Genomic DNA, 15,828 nt, shown 5'->3' on the forward strand with positions numbered 1-15,828 from the left:
GTTTTCACCGGCAGAGGCCCCACGGGTCAGTCCTTTGCTGTTTCTAGTGTGGCTCCGTGGGCCAGATCAAAGCACCCCATGGGCCGGATGCGGCCCAGACCTTGAGTTTGACACCCCTGTTCTAGGGGCAAGTCATTCCACTGATTAATTGTTCTGTCAGGAAATTGTTCTGTTAGGACCTAATAGATTTTCCTATAAAATTTGATTGGCTGGGTTGAGCATTTGGTCTGTTACTCTAAGCAGCATCACTTTCCAGGAACCCTTATTTGCTCTTGAATTTCAGAGTGGATGAGTGTAACTTCTGAAGCAACCCTGGGCCCTTCTACAGGGAGATGAGGTTGGATAGGAGGAGAACTTACCTAAGGCCCAGTTCTGGTTGTCCCAGTGCAAGTGTCTTTTCCAGACAAGCTCTTGATTCAAGGATGGGATTCTTCATTAAGTCACCCAGTTATGATCTTGACAAAGTACCTATGTGAAAAGGCTTTGTCTTGTGGTTTTTTTCAGAGTTAAAAAATAAATAAATTTATGTTTAACGGCATAATGTGGTACTCTTCATTTTCAACTGATACAAGACACTTTGTATCAACATGTAAAAAAGCTTCAATGTTGCAGTCTTTGGGTTAATTAATTAGTTTTTATGTGGCAGTCATGACATTTTGAATTCATGTAAGGTTAACATGTTGTAAGCAGAAGAGTTCACCTTTATTAAATGTTAGAATTTAAATAATAGAATTGAGGGTAGAAGAAATTTTTCACTAGATCCCTCAAATGGATTATTTTTAGATGTGTCAAAATGGATGCCCACAAAGTATGCATGAAGTGCTTTTTTCTTATGCACAGTAATTATTATTGGTTACTTAGTGAACCATATTAATGAAATCAGAACTGTGAGGAAAATCATAATGGTAGAAATATGTTGCAGCGTTTCAGATGTTTGGGGTTATATCTACCTTCTGTGAACTTTATAAAATCCCCTTTATAAGCTTTAAAAAATTCTATGTACTTATACCTGTTTCAGCATGTCCTTTAAAATCCTGTGAAGAAGTCATTAGATTGAATAAATTATGCTGAAACAAATTTGAAAAGAACGACTCATTCTCCTGTCACAATCCTGAAGCTGTATGTAGGAGTTCTCTTGTCGATTTATGATATATCCAGTCATGGATGAACTTTTTATTTTTACTCCTAGCTAAAGAGATCTGCTTTCTTTAACTTGAACAAATTTATTGGGATATAAAATTTCATGGGCTATAGTTCACTTCATAAAGTCAAATGTAGGGCCACAAAAGTTTATGTAATGATAAATGTATTCATAATTAAGATATTACAAGACTCTTTGTTGCAATTGCAGCAATAGTTGTATAGAACACACTGATTCTGTGTGCTGTGTTTGTTTAGACTTTCATCTGTACTTTGCTCGTTACTGCATGCTGATTATTGCATTAATGAGAACACAGCGTATTCCAAGGAAGATTTTAAATCTTCAGGGAACTCTGGCAGTTCAAGGGACTTTGCAGCTTTCAGGACAAAGGAATTGTGGAACTCCCTTAGTTTGACCTGCCAAAACTCCCTAAGCTGTATCTCTTTCTCTTCATTGCCCCACCCATCACTTTATTTTTGCTTTAATCTTTCCAGTTTCTCTTGAGGCCCAAAGCTTTTGCCTCCTGTCAGACACAGACTTCTTACATGCAAGCAGCATTTGTTTCTGTTTCAGCATTGGATTTCTAGATTATGTGCTAAAAGCTAGTCACCGAGAGTTAGAGATACTTTATAATTTCTCCGTATTACTTATGTATAACATTGATGATTAATCTTTTAGTCAGTCAACCCATGTTTCTTATTATAACAGCAATTTAAATACAGTGTAATTTGAAATGGGGTTTTGACAGACACATAGTATATTTGATCTTTTGTAATTTATTAGTATTATATTAGATTGGCTTCAGTAGTGTTCTTAGCTACATTCAGTTCTTTCTCCTTAGGAAGCTCTGGTTTCTCCCAAATGCGCTCTGGATAATGTAGCCTTTATGGATGATGCAAGGATTAGAGAGACATGAAATTTAGGTCCCCTGAATGGAAATCAATTCTTGCCTATAATTAATAGCCAAAGGATACAATTTCAGTACAGTGCTTCAGTAGTACCATTTAGTTTTGAAAATGTACATTGAGTGCCAAATATATTAGGCAATAGCGAATCACTATTAATTTTTTTAACCATTTTGTCTGTATTTTTGCAGGTGGGAAAGACAGAAGAAGTGGCCTCATTCTGACAATTCCATTATGCCTTGAACAAACAAATATGGATGAATTGAGTGTCACTTTGGACTATCTGTTAAGTATTCCAAGGTGATTTTTTAAAGACTTAATTTAGTGACAAGGTGTTACCTTCAGCAGTCATTCTATCAGTCTTGGATATTTTCACTTAATTTTCTTTTTTTACATGGCAATTTCCCTCCCAAGATCTATGGCTTACACAATCTCTCTCACTTTCAGAACCTCTCACCATCTTTGTATCCTTCACTTATTTTTTCACGCTTATCTTATAAATAATCAAATCAGTAATGTTTTTAGATTTATATTCATTCCACAGGGCATGTTGTCCATACACATATACACACACACAAACACACACACAGAGAGACACACAGACCTGAATAGACTTGAATTTAAATTGTTTATTTGAAACAAACTACTTTTTCTAAGCAGATACCAGTCATACTTTCATTCATATTTTTAATTGAATTGTGCAGTCATTATAAATTTTATATTCAAAAATTAAATAATTTTCTCTTTCCATATCGCATTCTCATTCATTTATTAACATACCTAATAGAGTAACATCTTCCTCTAGATTGCATTCATTCAGATTGTTTCACAATTTTTTTCAAAGCTCTAGCTTTCTTTCATTGTGACCATTTATTACAACCTTACATGTATGTGTCACCAGTGTATGAAGTCATTCTTTGATATACACAGCCTCAACAGTTAAACTCAGACTTGTTAATTAAAACTATGGCTTAGTTAATTTTACATATGTTGCCAAAAACACAAAGGTATCTCATTTTCTCATCAAGTGTGCTGTGCAGGATATCTAAAAGTATTTTGCAAGTAAAGTTATAATTCCCTGTGTGCCAGCAAGTCGGAGATAGCAGTAGCACTTAGACTTATATACTGCTTCATAGGACTTTACATCCTTCTCTAAGCGGTTTACAGAGTCAGCATATTGCCCCCAACAATCTGTGTCCTCATTTTACTCACTTCAGAAGGATGGAAGGCTGAGTCAAACTTGAACCATGCAGGGTTGAACTGGAGTGAGCAGTAAGTTAGCTCTGCAGTGCTGCATTTTTCAAAACAGTGTCAGGATAAGATTTTAAATAGTACGGGGAGAAAATGTGAAGTATGAATTGTGTGTTTATTCCCTCTTGCAGATTGTCACATATACACGTATACCATATAGACACTGTTATGTTTAAGTACTTGATACACATATAGAAACCAACTTCTGAATATACAAATGATGTCTTCCAGTTTGCACTTAATCAGGGCATGTGGTCCAGCAATATTGCTTTTTCTGCTCTGTTTCTGTAAAGTTGCCTTGATGTATTCTCAGCCCATTAATGAGATAGTAGTTCCATAGTTGGCTGACCTTCAGCCAGTTCTGTCTCAAGGCTCTAGAGTTTTAATAAAATTGGGAATAACTCTAACTTTTGTTCTTCATTATAATTAATAAAAGGAAAGACAAACCAGGTGAAAAAAACAGATTTTGGATCAAGTGACTTTTCCCTCTAAAAATTCTTATGCTATTTTTTGTGAAAGCACATTAAAAAACATGGACACCAGAAAAATGTAGCTTGGCATAGGGAAGTAATAAGCAAGGTGGAGTGTATCAAACATTTTTAAAGCAGATAATACAAGACATTGCACACACATATGCCTGTGTATATTTTTACTTTTTATAGTGAAAAGTGTAAAGCCAGAGGATTTACTGTTATAGTGGATGGTAGAAAATCTCAATGGAATGTTGTAAAGACCGTGGTGTTAATGCTACAGGTAAGAATTACTTTATATGAATCTTAGCAAATTATTTTAGTTTTCTGAAATTCTTCAACATCTGATAAGATTCATACATAATGATAAACAATAATGCGGCTGGGCTTTGATTTAATAAAAATAAGCAGGCTGGTGCATTACATTATTTTCAATAAATCATGGTTGAAACAACATTTTTTTATGTTTTTAATCTATTGTTTTTGTAAGATTGTCCATTTCAAGATTCAATTTTTGCATTTTTTCATAATATGGGTAATTACATTTATCATACTTTTAAAAAAGAATGGATACTAAAAAGAAGTTGAAATAAAAGCAGAACCATGGGAGAAAAATAACTCTAGGAAGAAGTAGGTAGAAAGTGAAGTTCTAGCAGAATTTTATTAGCCCTATTTTTTATTGTTTATTCAACTTCATTCAAATGACTCTTTTTGGCTTTATGAAAATCTTTAACAGATGTTGGCTTAATGAAGTGTGACATTTTGATCCCAAACCATTTTTATTAACTGTCAAGATACAATGCTTCTTTCTTTTTTTAAAACTTGGAGGATGTATGCTATCATAATCATTAAATAATAAGCTCTTGTTCCTGAGGAAACAGTTGTGAGGGATGACCTCTTATTAGTGAATAGAAATGGTTCTGTTTCTTCTGAGTTCAAAGGATTGCAGTATAGTATCTCTTAAGATAATTTAAAATTGTTTTATGGATGATTGTAACTTAATAATGTTATTTTCTTTAATATGGTGTCCATGGTACTTATTTTTTTCATTGTGCCAGTCCATACATTACTTTTTAGAAACATTTTGTGCTATATAAGGAGGTGTCATAAGGCGGTGTCATAATGTTTTGTAGTTAATAAGAAATTTAATTGTGTATTTTTTATTATTTTAGAATGTTGTTCCAGCTGAAGTATCCCTTGTTTGTGTAGTAAAACCAGATGAATTCTGGGATAAAAAGGTTACACATTTTTGCTTTTGGAAAGAGAAAGATAGACTTGGCTTTGAGGTATGTATATTTATTTATTTCTCATTTAAGTATTGCACTTAAGCTATCATTGCATGGATTTAGACTACAGATACAGTTCCTAATGAATGCAAATCTGGAAAGAGTTATTAAATGATTTCTTATTACAGTATAAATGTTTCTAACTTTACAGTATTGTGTTGTATTATTGAATAATTAACATTTCTCTGATCCCTTGTTTCTACGGAAATGCTGGCTTCTTACATTTGAATTTTCTTAGTCATAGCTGTAAGTGATTTCCATTTGAAATCAGTCCCTTGAAATACTTTTGCCATGAACATAATTACCAGTTTCTCTTACTACTAGTGCCTTGTGTAACCAAATCCCTCTAAGATTAATTTTTCATTCATTTCAACTTTTCATGGTAGGTGCATTAATACTTCCTCCAATATAAGATATGCTTATCCTGCTTTGCTCATCTCCTACTCGTCTCTTTGACAAGATGCCCTTTCTGCATTGAGTAAAGGATTCAGGAGAGTTGGAAGGTAGTCGATGGCTTATGACCTAGCCATGAGTTTGCCCAGTCCAAACTGGGTTGGCTTAAAATAAGGCTCCCCCTTTCCAAATTTCCATCTTTTAGGAGCACCAAAGCCAAGGAGTATTTGCTCCTTATCTCTTTCTACTTGGTGAAAATTCTCTCTGTGGAGCAGAGAAAAATAAGGCACAATCACACTTCAGAATACATCTTTGAATTTGTTCTGTTGAGAGCCATCCAGTACCATCTGGGCCCTTGTTTTCCTTGTGGCAAGCTTCCATAGTTTGAAATGTATCCCCATTAAAAATTCTCCCCATAGGATTGATTCATGTCCTTTCTCTGTCACGGCATTGTTTCTACCCCCCACCAAACAAACTAGTAAAAGGCCCAGAGAAAAACTACTAAGGCACTAATGATCCTGAGATAATATTCATATTCTATCATTTTCAGAAATTTGGACTGTTTTTATTATTTTACTCGAAGGACTGATTTTCTATCAGTGATTGCATTATAAAAATGTATTTAATTTCATTCAGTACAGAGACATTTAATTAAGAATGTTATGGCAGCCATGAGGGTAATTTGTTATAACTAAAACTCAGTTATGAACATAAAAGCAAAATGATTGCAGTGAAATTCAGGCATGTTGATTTTAGTAACTTCATTATGCTGTTGTCAGTTGACAGTAATACAGAAAATATGAGAACACTCTGTGTATGTGTGTGATAAAAGTTATGTTGGAAAATAGTATGTTTAAACTAGCAAGGTTTTAAGAGCTGTCAGCTCTTTCCTTGCCCCTACCCCAATTCGAAGCTGCTACCATTTTTGGTATATTAGGACATAGCTATGCTTAGATATGACTGGTAAGGTTTTTTTCCCCTACAGACTCTTGAGATGTCCTTACTCATTTTAACCATCCATCTTTTTTCTGTATTTTCAAACACATATTGCTGGAGATGAAATAATGCTTGGTGGTATTGTAAGATAGATTCTTAGTATGTTCTCTGCACAGAATCCCTAAGGATATATTCCACTGCACTTATTTTAATACAATATGGAAAACATACTCCTATAAATAAACATATAGCAACATTTTTTAAATAATAAAATTTGAGTTGTGAGCTCTGGAAGATACTTATTTTTTATACTCTCTTTAGAAAGATATTTTCTGTTGTGAATTCTGAGGTATTTACATAATGATTCAGATATCATGCAGCAAATTCTTGCATGTCTCTATGAATTCATTTTTAAAAATGGGTAAATATAAAACAGAATTTAATATAATTACATAGATATAAATCAATAGCTTGCTGTGGCTCAGATTAAGTTATGCATTCAAAAATCTCGTCTTGAAGTAGTTAAATTTGAAGGAAGAGATATTGCATGGGAATTTTCTCATCTTAGTATTTTCTTGGTGCTCTGTAATGCACAGGAAAATGAGGTTTTCATTAACTCTTTGAATTTAGGGACCTTCTTTCCCTCTTGTAGTGTTTTGTTCAAAGTTGTGTACATGTTTTTTATTTGCCATAAAAAAAAACAAATCTGACTTTAAATATGGCTGGGTCAAATTATCCCTTTGAAACAGTTTCAACAACAAAAGGCTCAATTATATATTAGCATAAGTTTCAGAGATTGAGGTGGAGTCCTGAAAATGTTAAATCACATCATTACTATATCATAAACTATAGTAAATTAATATTTTGTTTGGAACAAGGAAGGAAAAAAACCAAGATAAATCTATCATCTGTTGACTGAATGAAATCCTGAAATATAATAGTGTTTCAGGAGTGAAAGCCAGTGGAGACTGTGGCTTTGCTAGTGCAAGGCAGTTCTATTTAACTTTGATAGGTGGTGTTTTATAAATAGGACCTTTCTGGAATTGTATGTCACCAGGTGGATTTGGTTGATGAACATCCAGTATATTGTACATTGCCGTACAATTTCCCTTTCTTTTGACTTGAAGCTGTTGTGGGAGAATAGGACTCCCAGTTGACAACCCATAATTTTTACATGACACTTCCAGACTGTGTGACATGCCCACAATTTCCAGTTTCACATTTCAAAAGGAGCAGGGCTTCAGTGGACTCTTCTCACTATTAAAGATACCAGGATTTTATGGACATATCTGTGGTGCAAAGTTGGTGAACAGAGATGTCTCAGCCAAGCAGTACCTAGTAATTGAGTAGTCCATGAGATCAAAGCAAAATCCAGAAACTTCTAAAAGGCTACTCACTTTTTAGGGAATTTCTTCTTTGCAAAAATTCCTTTGTGAATGGAAAAATAGGTTGTGCTTCCACAATCACACATTTAAGGAGTGATCAATTTATTTGGCAAGCCAGTTTGAGTTCCTTGTTTGGAAATGCTCTTTACAGATACAGTAAATAGTAGATAAATATTTATTACGGATATGTTGGCATCTACATACTTTGTTAGGGCTAGGATTGGGATATTTTACTCCATGAAGTATCAGGTAAAAATTAGCTAGAAAAGAACTAATAATTTTTAAGAATAATTAAAAAACTAAAAGCATATGTCACTTTTCTTAAGTGTTTTACTTTGTCACCATTTTTACAGATGATCCATCTATGAACATTGGAGTTTAGTAGAAAATTCATTACGTTGTTTGTGTCTTAAAATGTTAGTTTGAAAGGTTGACCATTTGAATGCCTGGGAATTGAATCAGGGAGATAAAAAGAGATGAACATTTAAAAATTGTGGAGAAGAAATTCAGTTAATTGAATTTGCAGTCTTATGACGTCTTGTTCCACTACCCAGCAATGTAGCAACTGAAACAGCAATACTTTTTGAGTTAGTGGACATAGGATGTGATTGTGGTCCCTAGTGAGCAACCTGATTTGCAGATTACTTCCATACGGTTATAATAATCCAGTTTCATTAAGGCTAAAAGCAGTTCTTTGTGGCTCATGATAACAGTAATGCTGAAAAAAGCCTCTTTTCAACAACTTTTATTACGGAGGGGGTATAAACTTTCATGCTTAGTTCATCATGATTCATTTGATAGTACATCATAAGATGATGAAGTATGGGCTTCGGTTTACTCTAAATAGGTGCTAATAGTGTAAATATAATAGAAGTAAAATATTGAGTTACATTAAGTTGGATAAGTATAATAGAAGTAAAAATTTGAGTTATATTAATTGGGATGAAAATTTAATATTTGTTCCAAGTGATGAGATATTAAGACTTCTTTAAAACAATAATTCATTGGTGCATTTTATAATATGCCTACTTATTTATTAAAGTGTAATAGCTAGAAGACTGTTATACTTCAATCTTACTATGAAAAAATGGATGGTTTTTGGTTAGAAGCATAATACAATATTTGATTTTCTAACAAAGTTCTGAATTGTTAATTTCCCATTTAATGGCTCATATAGGTTATTTTGGTATCTGCCAACAAGCTTACTCGATACATAGAACCATCTCAACTAACAGAAGATTTTGGAGGAAGTCTTACCTATGATCATATGGATTGGCTGAGCAAAAGACTGGTTAGTTTATTGGCAATGGTTTTTCTTTTTCAATATCATTGTCAAGAAATATAATCTAGTTGCAGCTAGATACAACTGCATTTGGTGCTCCCTGGAGGTTAAAAAAATCCACACATATTATTGCCATGATTAGTTGACAGTTCGGGATTTGGAGATGCTATCATTGGTTGTCCTTTTGTTGTACACATTTTTTAAAAATACAGCCAGGATTGCAGATTTTTTAAAATCTGCATTGGCTACTTAGATTGTAATAGTTGTGAATGCTTCCTGATAAAACTTTATGTTTAAGGATAGTTAGTTTTTTTGCCATGTACCAAGTTTAAATATGAAACAAAATAGTTTACAGTCCTCAATCTTCTTTTTGATGTTACATATTCTAATAAGCAAAATTAAATAAATTGCAGATAAAATACATGTATGAGAGCCAGTTTGGTATAGTAGTTAAGGTGTCAGGCTAGAAATCAGGAGATTGTTAGTTCTAGTCCTACCTTGGGCACAAAGCCAACTGGTAGTCAGTCGTTCTCTCTCAGCCCTAGGAAGGAGGCAATGGCAAACCATTTTGGAAAAAAAAAACTTGTCAGAACAATTGCAGGGACTTGTCTAGGTACTCTCCAAGAATTGGACACGATTGAATATGATTTTAAAAGATACATGTGCAGTTATTCAGCAGCTGCAGTTGGCCAATGTGATTGTAATTCATGCTGAATTACATGAAAATAAAGATTAAGATTCTTAAGGCAAATATTGGTTGAAAATAGTGGAATATTGACATTATCCTTACTTGTTATTTGAATATTTTCTCTTAATTGGTTATTACAGCACACATAAAAATTCTCTGCTGAAAAATTCTTGATAACTGCCATTATGACTAGTATGTTTTACTTTACATTCCATTCCGTTGGCGTACATCAGTGCGCACATCCTTGAAAGTCATCATTACCCTTGAGAGAGAAAAAACAGCATAATGATTAATGTTGAATGAAGTTTCTTAGAATGGCTTCTCAACAGCATTGGAGCAGCTATCAAAACATAGTGACTAGTTTTGCAAGACAGACTTGGATCATTAAAAGCTTGTGTCCAGCAACTAAAGTCCTGTTTAACTTGATGATTCTGCTTTAAATGGTTATGACTGAGCATTTAACCAAAGCCTTGGGTGTCGTCAAGAAATTACAGGGCTAATGCTAAATTTGTCACCACAATGGAACATGGAATTTAGAGCCCGATTGAATGTTCTTGTGGTTGTGAGTCTAAGCAACACGTGACTGGAGTCACTTTTACAGCAGTTTTTACGTCGGTTGTAAAGCAAGTCATCACAGTCATGAAGCTAATGATGTGGTCTTTAAGTGAATTCAGCATATATAATGTCCATTTTTTGCTATTTTCTGCTGGAAAATAGCAAAAAAAAAAAAAGCTGGTCACATGACTACAGAATGCTGCAACTTGTAAATTTGAGCCAATTACCAATCATCCATAATGTGATCACGTGACCACAGGGAGAGGTGCAGCAGTTGTAACCTAGAGGAAGGGGCATAAGTAGATTTTTGAAGTCTTATCTATCATAACTTCAAACAGTCATTAAGCCAACAGTGAGGACTTCCTGAATCAGTGGATGTAAAAATAATGCATTTCCGTGATAGGGCTGTTACTATTAATGCAAAACGTAATGACCAGCCACCATTTTTAGATTGTGTTTATAATGGAACGGTAAGAGCCCTACACTGCAAAACATCAGACATGGTAAAATTCAGTCTCTGAAATGCTAACTCCCTATTTTATATAGGCATTTGAGAAGTTTACAAAAGAGTCTACATCCTTACTTGATGAGCTTGCATTAATCAACAGTGGAAGTGATAAGGGAAACCAACAGGAGAAAGAGAGGTAATACTTTTCTTTGCTGTTATTAATTGTTCCATAGGATCTTACAGGAGAGTCTTAATTATCAAAAGTGTGGTGTTTCTAGCTATTGTGGTCTTTCTTTTAGCTTCTAGCTTGATCATACAAATATTCTTGTATACTCTGTAGCTCCCTTACATTTTTGATACAGTTAAACAATACTGCGACTGCATTTGCTGACATTGCAGTAAAATATATGAGATATGTTCTGAGAGGAAGTTCTCTTTATATTAATACATTTCTAAGTTTTTAATATCTGTTTACTTATTTCCTTTAAAAATAACCAAAGCAAATTTTAAAATGTTAAACATTCTTGACATTTTGAAAATTTCCTTGGACATTGACAGAGGTGTACTGAAACATAACATAACCTCAATATTCACAGTGGGAAAGAAAAACAGAAGCTTGCATAATTTTTATTGGCTTTAAGTCTTAAAACGTGTGTCTATTTTTCTCTTTTAAGGTCTATAGATTTAAATTTTCTTCCATCTGTTGATCCTGAGACTGTTCTGCAGACAGGTATATCCGTCCAATATGGCATCATTTTTTAAAATCATGAGTAGCACGAACATAAACTGAATTAGCCACTTAACTAAAGTCCATACAATTAATCAGTTACAGTTAATTACTATAAAATAATGCATTTATGCCAGTTTTCCTTTTGTTTTTAAATATAGAATTCCTATATACAAGTATTCTGCTTCCCCCTGGAAATAGCAGCAGTAGAGAAATAAAATACCAGTCTCTCTTTCTGCTGAAATTGTTGAATTTATCTGTGAAAACAGTAAGCAATTATGAATTAAAATTCCTTTAAAGATATGGTAGCCAAAAGCAGAAAATTCATACCAGTCCAGGTATTGTATTTCCCCCCCAATTTTGAAAATGGTTAGTCAGTATTTCTGCATGCCAGCTTTTCTGAAAACAGTTCATAGATACACTGGCACAACTTAGGGAAAGGAGAAGCAACTTTACCTTAGTGTATCACCATTTTACCAGAGGTTGCTTTCATAGTGTCAGCCAGTGATTAGTTAGGTATTATAATTAACCCACGGAATTATTTGTATCCTAAAACAGTTGTTGGGGTGTTTGTTTTCTGCCTTCTTGCTGTTGTACTCAGTTTGATTCTCCCATGTTCTTCACATTTGGGAGAGTTACTGAAAGTTGCAGATAAGTGACGCCCATCACCATCAGTCCTTTACATCTATGTCAATTGAGACAGCTGATGTTCTAGGTTAGGTCTTGGACTAAGTAATGAATAAAAATAAACTGAGATTCAGTCTAGTTCAGGTGGAGTTAATGTTTCTGTAGGTTTAGCCTGGCTAATTAAGTGCACTGTCATTTGAATGTACACATTCCAGCATATGGCAAGAGAGAGGGAGAGAGAGATGAAATGATATTGCTATCCTCACTCCACAATCTTATATCATGCTGTGATTTTAATCTCAGAAAATTTGCATAAAAACTGAAATTAGAAGTTTTTATGTTTCCAGCAAAAAGTCTTTCCCATTAAACTTAGCTCATATTTTGCCTGAATATATATATATGTATATGTTCTATTAAGGTCATGAGCTCTTATCAGAATTGCAGCAACGCCGTTTTAATGGTTCCGATGGAGGAGTCTCCTGGTCTCCTATGGATGATGAGCTGCTTGCTCAGCCCCAGGTTATGAAGTTATTAGATTCTCTCAGAGAACAGTATACACGGTATCAGGAAGTGTGCAGGCAAAGGAGCAAACGAACTCAGTTGGAAGAAATTCAACAGAAGGTAATGCAGGTAAGTGGCATACTCACTTGCATCTATTGTTTATATTAGTAAAATGGTTAGATGGAGAGTTAACAGATTTTCAATATGCTGTGTCAGCTGGTGGGGGCACCTCAAAGCTGCTACAGTTTTTCCTGGATAAATGCGGCTACCATTTAAAACTGAGATGTGCTATACCTGGGAAAGGTATGCTTGATTTCAGGTATTCCTGACAAGTATCAGGTGCATGCCCAAATCACATTTGCCCTTTAAATTTAAATCACAGCATTATTACCATAAAATGTGTATATCTAGTGATTGGAATCCAAAATTGCCCTTTTAGTGCAAGACTGTTTCCCACCAGAGTAATAATAAGATAAACTTGAAACAATTTGTGCATTGAAAGGTCATGAAAGATCAAGTGGTGCTCTGGAAATTGATATTAGAGAGGCAGTTTGGTAGAGTGGATAAGGTGTTGGGGTAGAAACTATGAGACTTAAAAAGAGTAGTTTGGGGAAAATAGGCAGAGGTTATATGCATGTTCTATGCCTTGAGTTGACTAAAGGTAGGATGATTGAGAAAAATACAATCTAGTTAGTGACATGCCTTTATTAATGCATTTAAATAGATTTGTTTATAGGAGCATCAATCTCATTTTGCATCATTCTAATTACAACTTGTCATTTCTTTGCTCTGTGTTACTGAATTACATAGGAAATTAATTATACTTAGACTGATATTAAAGTCTTGCATTCTCCTCTCTTTTTTAGTTACTAATTTAGAAATCATATGCTAAAGATTTTTAAATAATTCGGGGGGGGAGAAGGAAATCATTCATATATATATATATTTTCTCAAGTTTTCGCGGGTACTTACATGTATGGCATTCAGCTTTGTTCGGGTATTTTCCCACATCATTGTAGTTGTGCTTTTAAAGTTGTAGCAACGTTTCGGCAGAATCTCATCTGCCATCATCAGGCTTCTGTATTGTATATATTCTATATATATATATATATGTATATATGTATGGTATTCAGCTTTGTTCGGGTATTTTCCCACGTCATTGTAGTTGTGCTTTTAAAGTTGTAGCAGCGTTTCAGCAGAATCTCATATGCCATCATCAGGCTTCTGTATTGTGTTTGTCTGTGAGTCAGACTTTTACAGTTGTTTCAGTTTTAAATTCGGGGCTAGCCTACTGCTGTGCCAGAATGGATTTTTCTTCATCCTGATTGGTTGGGAGTCTTGGTCTTGGAGTTTGCTGTGTTCTGCTTGATTGGTGTTTCTAATATTTTCTGTCTGTTTTGTGGCTTTTTTTGTGGCTTGATTGGCTGGCAACATTGTGTTCCTGTATTGGAGGCTTTTAGTGCAGCTTGGCTCTGAGTAAATGGACGTCTATCATTTATTAGGAAGCTAGGTTTCATCTGGGTGCCTGGTTGGGGTGTGTTTGAGCTGGAGGTATGGGGTGGGGGGGTCTGTTTGTGCCCAGGTGTTTGCCTGGCTAGTGGTGTGGAGATTTTTTTGTTTGTGAGTGCAGGCTTCCAAATAATTGACAGTCTGGTGGAATCATCTCTTCTATTCATGCTTTCAGGTCTTTTTTCAATCTCTATGGATTCTCTGATAATTCTGTGGCTGGGGTTTTCTATAGTGGCTAGGGTTTTGGTGCCATTGAAGTTGATGCTATAACCTGTGGCTTTCATGTATTGGACTAGTGATGAAGTGTGTTCCAGCTTTTTTACTGCATTTTTTTGTTCATCTAGGCGGGTACTTATTCTTCTATTGGTCTGTCCAATGTATGTGGCCAGGCATGATGCACAGGGGACTTCATATATGCCTTGGTTTTCCAGGTCAATTTTATCTTTGGGGTTTCTAAGGATGGCTGCTATTTTTCTGTCTGTTTTGAAGGCAGTCTTGATGTGATGCCTGTGTAGTATCTTACTGATTTTGTCTGTAGTACCTTATGTAGGGCAGGACAGCTGTTCGATAGGTCTGTTCATCTTCTAGGTGTCCATTATGTCTCAATGTGTTTTTGTGGATCAAACCGGTGATTTTGCTTTTGTGGAAGCCGTTGGCTGTCAGTACTTTAGTCAGGGTGCATAGTTCAGTCTTTATGTGTGTCTTGTCTGCCAGGCATTTGGTTCTAGCAATTAGTGTTTTGGCCACGGAGTTTATCTATGCTGGGTGGTGGTGGGATTGGGCGTTGAGGTAGCGGTTGGTTTGTGTTTTCTTCTGGTATATGGTGTGTCCTAGTGTATATAAATGTTATATATGCGTGTGTGTGTGTGTGTGTGTGTGTGTTTGTTTTCTGAGGTTTTCGCGGGTATTTGTATGTGGATCTTTGGTTATTCGGGTTTTCTCCCGCGTAGATGAGAACACACTATGACACCAATATATATAATTATATGTATAATTTATATTTAATATTAATAATTAATTAATAATAATAATATGATATAATAATATAAAATAAAAAACACCAATGAGAAAACACCCCTACCCAATCAGAACACAGCCAAGACCCCACCCAGTCAAGTCGCACTCCCACTGGCAGTTAAAAGAAAAAACAGCTGCAAGCTCACATTACTTCAAGAAGCACAAAGCCTGAAGATGACGAATGAGATTTCGTCGAAACGTCGCCAAAATACTTCCTATTTTATGTGGGAGAAAACCCGAATAACCAAAGATACACACACACACATATTTATGGTATTCAGCTTTGTTCGGGTATTTTCCCACGTCATTATAGTTGTGCTTTTAAAGTTGTAGCAACGTTTCGGCAGAATCTCATCTGCCATCATCAGGCTTCTGTATACAGATGAACACTAAACAGAAGCCTGATGATGGCAGATCACATTATTCTAGTGATGAAAAAGGAAAAATCAGAAGACAGGGAAATGAAAACTGGCAGATACAGATTTATTATGATATAAAATACAGGCAGTCCTTGGCTTACAACAGCAGTTTGGGCCACAATTGTCATTGCTAATGATACGGTTGTAAAACTCAGTATCATGTGACCATGCCACTTCCCAGTTATTCTTTGCTTCTGGAAAGCTGGCAGGGAATGTCAGAAATCAAGTAGCTGTGGGAATACTGCAATGACAGCAGCGCCATTCATACGTCCCTCTTGTTCAATACCT

General features: G+C 35.0%; 1 protein-coding gene across 9 annotated transcripts in view; it reads left to right on the forward strand.

Moving 5' to 3' along the window:
• Nucleotides 1-15,828, forward strand: part of SESTD1 (SEC14 and spectrin domain containing 1) — an 81,154-nt gene that overhangs the window by 50,451 nt on the left and 14,875 nt on the right. For 5 of the 9 annotated variants that reach the window (XM_087919891.1, XM_087919890.1, XM_026696973.2 and 2 more), the window contains exons 5-11: nt 2,238-2,346; nt 3,960-4,050; nt 4,940-5,053; nt 8,945-9,058; nt 10,839-10,936; nt 11,415-11,470; nt 12,513-12,724. In XM_087919891.1, coding sequence (XP_087776017.1) covers nt 2,238-2,346; nt 3,960-4,050; nt 4,940-5,053; nt 8,945-9,058; nt 10,839-10,936; nt 11,415-11,470; nt 12,513-12,724 — 794 coding nt within the window. The remainder of the gene's footprint in view (nt 1-2,237; nt 2,347-3,959; nt 4,051-4,939; nt 5,054-8,944; nt 9,059-10,838; nt 10,937-11,414; nt 11,471-12,512; nt 12,725-15,828) is intronic. The other 4 variants (XM_087919896.1, XM_087919893.1, XM_087919894.1 and 1 more) reach the window with 1 other exon arrangement.

This window comes from Pseudonaja textilis, chromosome 1, assembly GCF_049901715.1.
Source record: "Pseudonaja textilis isolate UNSWEBS1 chromosome 1, rPseTex1.2, whole genome shotgun sequence".
Taxonomy (NCBI): Eukaryota; Metazoa; Chordata; class Lepidosauria; order Squamata; family Elapidae; genus Pseudonaja; species Pseudonaja textilis.